General features: G+C 44.1%; 1 protein-coding gene across 1 annotated transcript in view; it reads left to right on the top strand.

Annotated features, from left to right (window-relative positions):
* Window positions 1–7,500, top strand: part of dscamb (Down syndrome cell adhesion molecule b) — a 106,165-nt gene that overhangs the window by 85,054 nt on the left and 13,611 nt on the right. The window contains exons 13-23 of the mRNA XM_027022265.2: window positions 784–880; window positions 1,036–1,164; window positions 1,579–1,746; window positions 2,474–2,544; window positions 3,011–3,251; window positions 4,351–4,497; window positions 5,269–5,424; window positions 5,537–5,670; window positions 6,396–6,549; window positions 6,777–6,894; window positions 7,326–7,489. Of these exons, the coding sequence (XP_026878066.2) occupies window positions 784–880; window positions 1,036–1,164; window positions 1,579–1,746; window positions 2,474–2,544; window positions 3,011–3,251; window positions 4,351–4,497; window positions 5,269–5,424; window positions 5,537–5,670; window positions 6,396–6,549; window positions 6,777–6,894; window positions 7,326–7,489 (1,579 nt within the window). The remainder of the gene's footprint in view (window positions 1–783; window positions 881–1,035; window positions 1,165–1,578; window positions 1,747–2,473; window positions 2,545–3,010; window positions 3,252–4,350; window positions 4,498–5,268; window positions 5,425–5,536; window positions 5,671–6,395; window positions 6,550–6,776; window positions 6,895–7,325; window positions 7,490–7,500) is intronic.

Here is a 7,500-nt window from a genome sequence, read left to right as displayed (position 1 = left end):
TCACGTGGATTTTATAATATAGTCCATGAGATATTAAAGTTTTAAACATTTCTGTTTTATTTTGTTATTAAAATATTTTTAAATTATGTAAAATTTTTAAATAACATATTTTTACATTTTATATTAATTAATGTTGTATAAATTACTCAATAACACAACAGAATAGTGAATTTTTTATTTTGTTATGTTTTTTATCTTTTTTTTGTTATTTTTTTTGTTATTTTGTTATGTTTCTGGTAATGTATTTTGTCAAATAAATGTTTAATTTCATTACTATGCAACATTTATAATATATGTAGGTAGAGTGAGTTAGTGTCTTAAAGGTTAAAGTTCACCTCCAGGTGTGAAAAGCAATACTGCATGTGTCACAGCTGGGCAACAGGGCTGAGACAGAATGAGACAGAATGAGACAGAATTAAATTGCTTCCTTTTGTATAATGCTGTACAAAAAATTCCTCAGAGATGGGGAGAGTCCAGCAGGGTCCAGTATGGGGGGTGTCCAGCAGGGTCCAATATAGGGAGGGTCTACTATGGGAGGCTCCGGCAGGGCTCACTATGGAAAGTGTCCAACAGGTCCTGTATAGGGAGTGTCCAACAGGTCCAGTATGGGAGGGCCCAGCAGGTCCAGTATAGGAGTGTCCAGCAGGGTCCGTGTGCGTGAGGAGTCGGTGGTCCTTCTCCTAAATGCTAGTCATTGCATAACTCCATCCATGTGCAGAAATATTGCACATATGTGTTATATGTGTTCTAGAAATATTGATGTTTTGCTGTCCATCTTACCAGATTCTGCACACCGTCAGAGAGGATTCTGGATTTTTTTCTTGCATAGCTATTAACTCCTATGGAGAAGACAAGGGAATCATCCAACTTATAGTACAAGGTAGGGTTTCATTATCCCACTGTCAGTCCAGGAGCATCAAAATAGACAAGGTGTGAAACCTGAAACTGGGTCATAGGATTTGATTGACTAAGTGACCCCTCTGTTTAAGATGTGATTGGCTGAGTCAAGTGACCCCTCTTTTTCTCCAAACCCAGATCGGCCAGACCCTCCAGAGGTGGAGATCCGCGAGGTGAAGGACCGTACCATTGCTCTCCGCTGGACAATGGGCTTCGATGGCAACAGCCCAATCACAGGATATGATATCAACTACAAGAACAAATCAGGTGACAGCCATGGAGGCCTCTCTGTTTTGCTTTAATACATAGATGCATCATAGACGCGTGGGCAGTGGTGAAGGTACTGGACTAGTAGTCAGAAGGTTGCCAGTTCAAGTCCTACCACTGCCGGGTACCTGAACAAGACCCTTAACCCTCAATTACTCAAGGTGTGTTCAGTCAAAATCATAAGTCACTTTAGACAAATGTGATGCATCTGTAGATTAAATGAGTAATTCATCTTATTTTTAAAATGCCCTTTTTATGAGTTCTCTTTGTTTTGGCATGCAGATATTTAGTTGACTCTGGTTTGTTTTTTAGGTTACCTTTGTTGTCACAGTATGATGGTAGTTGTTGATCAGTGGAACACAGGGGTGTCTCCATGGCGATTCGGCTGTAGCGCTCCCTCTCTCTCCCCTGCAGCTGCCTGGACGTCGTCCCAAACCACCAAGGATGTGTCTCCTCAGCTGAATCAAGCAACCATCATCGAGCTCCACCCCGCCTCTGCCTACAACATCCGCATGTTTGCCAAGAACCAGATCGGAGAGAGCAGGCCCAGCAACGAGCTCACCATCACCACGGACGAGGCCCGTGAGTCCTGCCTGGAGGCGCCTGCCGAGCTTGATGCATTATGAGATAACAAACAAACTGGTCTCAGATCAGCTGTTGAGCAGTTATGCCTTCTGCATCACAACAACAGAAAAACTGGTCTCAGGTCAGCTGTTGAGCATTCATGTCTCCTGCATTAGAACAAAAAACTCGTCTCAGATCAGCTGTTGAGCATTTATGCCTTCTGCATTACAATAACAGGAAAACTGGTGTCAGGTCAGCTGTTGAGCATTCATGTCTCCTGCATTAGAACAAAAAACTTGTCTCAGATCAGCTGTTGAGCATTTATGCCTTCTGCATTACAATAACAGGAAAACTGGTGTCAGGTCAGCTGTTGAGCATTCATGCCTCCTACATCACAACAGAAAAACTGGTCTCAGGTCAGCTGTTGTGCATTCATGCCTCCTGCATTATGAGAATAACAGAAAAACTGGTCTCAGGTCAAGACTGAACAGAAGTATAGTTAACATATGGTTAGAGAAAAGTGTCTAATTACCGTTGGTAAATCTCAGTTACACAAACATATAAAGCAAAACAGCGGTTTATGGTAGTATTAAAAATTGTTTTATCCAGTATTTTCAACGAACTGTGCCGTTGGCCCATTACACATTCTGTGATCTGTGCGACCATCTAGTGGCGATTTCTAAGCATTGTGCGATTTTTTTTTAATGATTTCTATGTGCGATTTATGGCATTTGGTGTTTTTTAGCACCTGACGGCCCTCCACAGGATGTGTATCTTGAAGCAATATCATCCCAGAGCATAAAAGTTACCTGGAAGGTAAAACGATAATTATTTTCACATTGTTGTCATAGATGTTTACTTGTGAATATAGAATATGAGAGCAGAGCTTATATAACAGACAAAGAGAGGAATAGTGCTTCTGGAAAACAGAGCTCAAGCTAATGATTGTGTTGTGAATTTAATCTGTATTAAAGAGAAAATGAAAGTGTAAGCGTTGGATAGTCCAAACATAGCCGTCATGTTCAGTACAGCTGAAGGCATCTGCCCAGTTATAACCACAATCCATCTGATTGTTACTGAAAACATTACGCCTTACTACAGCACATTACAACTATACTGTCCTCACTTCAAATCAGGGTCTTTACTCAAATAGCGCATTTAAAAAATAATGATAAATGATGTTAAAAAATCCTTTCTTATCTTCTTCATTTGATATCTTAACCCTGAGATTACTTTGGCACCACTTAGATCACTGAGTGTTTGTGTCTGTGGACACCCACAGGCTCCATTCAGGCACCTTCAGAACGGTCTGATCCGGAGCTATCAGGTGTGCTATCGGGAGTTTGGAACAGGGGGCAGTCCCCAGTACAACACTATCAACCTGGACACGACCGGAGACACCGAGACAGTCACTCTGGACAACCTGAAGAAGTACACGCAGTATGAGGTGCGCGTGCAGGCTGCCAACCGGGCAGGCGTGGGGCCAACGTCAGAGGAGGCCATCATCGCCACACTGGAGGACGGTTAGTTCTAGCCTCACCATCCGTGAGAAGGACTCTGTAAAGGGGATACCCCACAGTATAAAGGGGTGGGGGATAACTGTCTTTACTGATACCCCACAGTATAAAGGGGTGGGGTGGGGGGTAACTGTCTTTACTGATACCCCACAGTATAAAGGGGTGGGGTGGGGAGTTACTGTCTTTACTGATACCCCACAGTATAAAGGGGTGGGGTGGGGGGGTAACTGTCTTTACTGATACCCCACAGTATAAAGGGGTGGGGTGGGGGTAACTGTCTTTACTGATACCCCACAGTATAAAGGGGTGGGGTGGGGGGTAACTGCCTTTACTGATACCCCACAGTATAAAGGGGTGGGGTGGGGGGTAACTGTCTTTACTGATACCCCACAGTATAAAGGGGTGGCGGGTAACTGTCTTTACTGATACCCCACAGTATAAAGGGGTGGGGTGGGGGTAACTGTCTTTACTGACACCCCACAGTATAAAGGGGTGGGGTGGGGGGTAACTGTCTTTACTGATACCCCACAGTATAAAGGGGTGGGGTGGGGGGTAACTGTCTTTACTGATACCCCACAGTATAAAGGGGTGGGGGATAACTGTCTTTACTGATACCCCGCAGTATAAAGGGGTGGGGTGGGGGGTAACTGTCTTTACTGATACCCCACAGTATAAAGGGGTGGGGGGTAACTGTCTTTACTGATACCCCACAGTATAAAGGGGTGGGATGGGGGGTAACTGTCTTTACTGATACCCCACAGTATAAAGGGGTGGGGTGGGGGGTAACTGTCTTTACTGATACCCCACAGTATAAAGGGGTGGGGTGGGGGGGGTAACTGTCTTTACTGATACCCCACAGTATAAAGGGGTGGGGTGGGGGGTAACTGTCTTTACTGATACCCCACGGTATAAAGGGGTGGGGTGGGGTAGGGGGGTAACTGTCTTTACTGATACCCCACAGTATAAAGTGGTGGGGTGGGGGGTAACTGTCTTTACTGATACCCCACAGTATAAAGGGGTGGGGTGGGGGGGTAACTGTCTTTACTGATTCCCCACAGTATAAAGGGGTGGGGGGGTCAGCTTCACCTTCGGCTTCCTCTCTTAGTACCCAGCCGAGCACCAGAGAATGTCGTAACCACAGCAACCACCCCGGAGACCATCTCCCTGTCCTGGTCGCCTCTCCCTAAGGAGGCACTTAATGGAATGCTTCTGGGCTACCGCATCATCTACTGGGCCAACCTGCCTGATGGAGGTGTGTTTGTCTTCCTCACTTGAGGTTCTCTTCTAGATATGGAAACTTATCAACAATCCTTTCGCTTCTCATTATACAACCCATGTTTTTAGCAGCCAGTAATCGGAAGTGAATTTTGTCATTTCCAGTGGAAGTTGCGAGTGTTGGCATGAGGAGAAAGGAACCAGAGCTTCGGGTGCATTTATAACGTAGCAATGGAAGGATTTAGGTGTAGCTAGTAGCTCCATGTCACAGACAACAAGGCAGTCCATGTGTCTGTAGTCGGAGGAAAACCTTCTCTAGCAGTCTGGGAGAGAAAGAAAAAAAACAAGATGAAAGCAGAGTCTGGGAAGAACTGACCCGGCTAGCTCAGCATTCTCTCAGCGCCTTTATCCAGATACGTGGTGCCAGCCGAGGACGTATAGCTGGGGTACTCAGTGGTGCAAGCTGTGTGAGTGGTTAGGTCCCGCCTCCTCTCCAAACCGGACCTGTCTGGTTCAGCACCATGGAGAGCTCCCTGCTGCCCTGCTGGTAGCCGGTCCACTTCCATCTTCACTCAGACTCCTGACTGACAGTGTGACCTTGTGACAGTCTACAAGAGTTTCTGATCAAATTATGACTGAAACTAGCCAGCAGTCTGCAAGTGAGCTATTATACAACTTGGGCATTTCTTGTGACCACCTGTAGGTGGTGCTGTAGCTTTACGGCAGTCATATAGAGGTTTAGTAGTTTTCTGTGTTTTCAGAACTCACAGAAGCAATGTGTGTGTGTGTGTGTGTGATGTCATCTCAGAGCTGGGTGAGATTAAGAACATCACGACTACTAAACCCTCATTAGAACTGGAGGGTTTGGAAAAATACACCAACTACAGCATTCAGGTGCTAGCCTACACACAAGCAGGAGACGGAGTCCACAGTGAGCAGATCTACACCCGGACTAAAGAGGATGGTGAGATACACACACACACACACACACACATACACACAAAGCACTGTCCTGCTTTATACTGGGACATAGTTAAGAGCAGAAGTAAATTCTGGAATCTTTTCTCCTGCCGCAGTTCCCGGCCCCCCTGCGGGAGTGAAGGCAGCTGCTGCGTCCAGCTCCGTGGTCTTCGTTTCCTGGCTGCCTCCACTCAAGCTCAACGGAGTTATCCGGAAGTACACTGTCTTCTGCTCCAACCCCTATCCCACGGTGAATTCTCTTTAAATTCCAGCCCTATCCCACGGTGAATTCTCTTTAAATTCCAGCCCTATCCTACGGTGAATTCTCTGTATGGTCCTGGTCCTTATACTATTGCTTTTAGCTGATCTCACTAAAGTAGTTCATGGTTGCTTTAAAATATTGGATTATTGGTAATGTTAGAATACTCAGTTCTTTCTGTGTTTTCAATACAATGTTCAAGGTAGAGATGCACCAATACTGAATTTCTCAGGTCGATACAATAATTAATAATTCACACCTTGTTGTGGCCTATACCAATATTAATAACTGATAATTTTGCTTTAAACAAGTTCAAAATATAATCTATATATGAAGTGGAATGAGTGTAATATTTAAATTAATTAAATTTCAGACTTATTGTAAACATATATTTGTCTTAACACAAATGGGAAGAAAAACATTTTACATTACATTTAATTTTTTAACCTTTCTCAAATGTTAACTTCCATTTTATTCCTTGAACTTGAGTAGGTATGAGGAAGTGCCTGAGAAAAGAGAACCTGCAGAGCTCCATCAGACATATAATCAGACACTCTGCAGAGTAAACAGTAAAATAAAAACATTCAATCTGATGTGAAAATGATTCCAAACACAGGTTGCACAAACTTAACCATCTCTGAATATTGGCCTGTTTCTAATAACTGTAGTAGTTGAACAGGTAGCTGAGGATTATGGGTCGTACCTCTGCACTGCAGGTGATCAGTGAGTTCGAGGCAGCTCCAGACGTGTACTTCCGCCGCGTGACAAATCTCAACCAGAACTGGCAGTACAGCATCTGGGTGGTTGCCGTGACAGCAGCCGGCCGGGGCAATGCTAGTGACATCATCACTGTAGAGCCTCAAGCCAAAGGTGAGAAGGGAGAGGAAGGAAAAAACTGACTTAATAATCAATAATCAAAGATAAAGATTAGTTACCACTTCATCTGTAGGGTGTCTACATAAAATATGCATGATACATTACATCCAATATGTAGTATAATATTTAAATGTCATAGTATAATGCAAAACCGGAAAGGTACAACATGAACTGTGTTATATGACACGGATGTCATGGGAATGGGGTGATTTGCCTTTCAGCACCAGCTCATATCCTTACGTTCAGTGGCACAGTGACCACACCGTGGATCAGGGACCTCGTTCTGCCCTGCCGAGCCGTTGGAGAGCCTCCGCCTACCGTCAAGTGGCTGAAGGGAACGTGAGTCATCCCGGACTGGCACACACACTCGTTTACAACAGTGTGGATTAACAGATTATAAATATAGATTAGTGGCAGCTCAGTTAAGGTACTCAAACTAGTAATTTGCTAGTTTATTTTATTGATTTTTAAGAATATAATATAATATATATAATATATAATATACCAAACAGCATTTTATTATGATACCCTTGGATAGTTGGTAAGGAAAACCAGACAGCATTACTAAATTACATAAGTAATGGCAGCAAAGAAAAAGACTTGGTGATCCATGAGTTTGGAAAATGCAGATTATTTGAATGACCTTGTTACTATTCCTTAAAGTGTATTCCTTCTAAGGTTCTTGGTTTCCTTAAGTGAATGAGGTAGGTATGGACCATTACTGTAAACTCAGAATAAAACATTTCCTTTTCTTTGCATTTTCCCGTCAGTAACGGTGCGCCTGCTCCTGTCTCCATCGATGGCCGCCGTAGTGTCCACAGCAACGGCAGTTTCGTCATCCGCACAGTGAAAGCTGAGGATTCTGGGTATTACAGCTGCGTTGCCAGCAACAACTGGGGCACTGATGAAATCACACTCAATCTGCAGGTTCAGGGTGAGTCTCTC

This window comes from Electrophorus electricus, chromosome 7 (assembly GCF_013358815.1).
Source record: "Electrophorus electricus isolate fEleEle1 chromosome 7, fEleEle1.pri, whole genome shotgun sequence".
NCBI lineage: Eukaryota > Metazoa > Chordata > Actinopteri > Gymnotiformes > Gymnotidae > Electrophorus > Electrophorus electricus.
The sequence above is the reverse complement of the archived record's forward strand: the minus strand, read 5'-3'. Positions and strand labels throughout refer to the sequence as shown.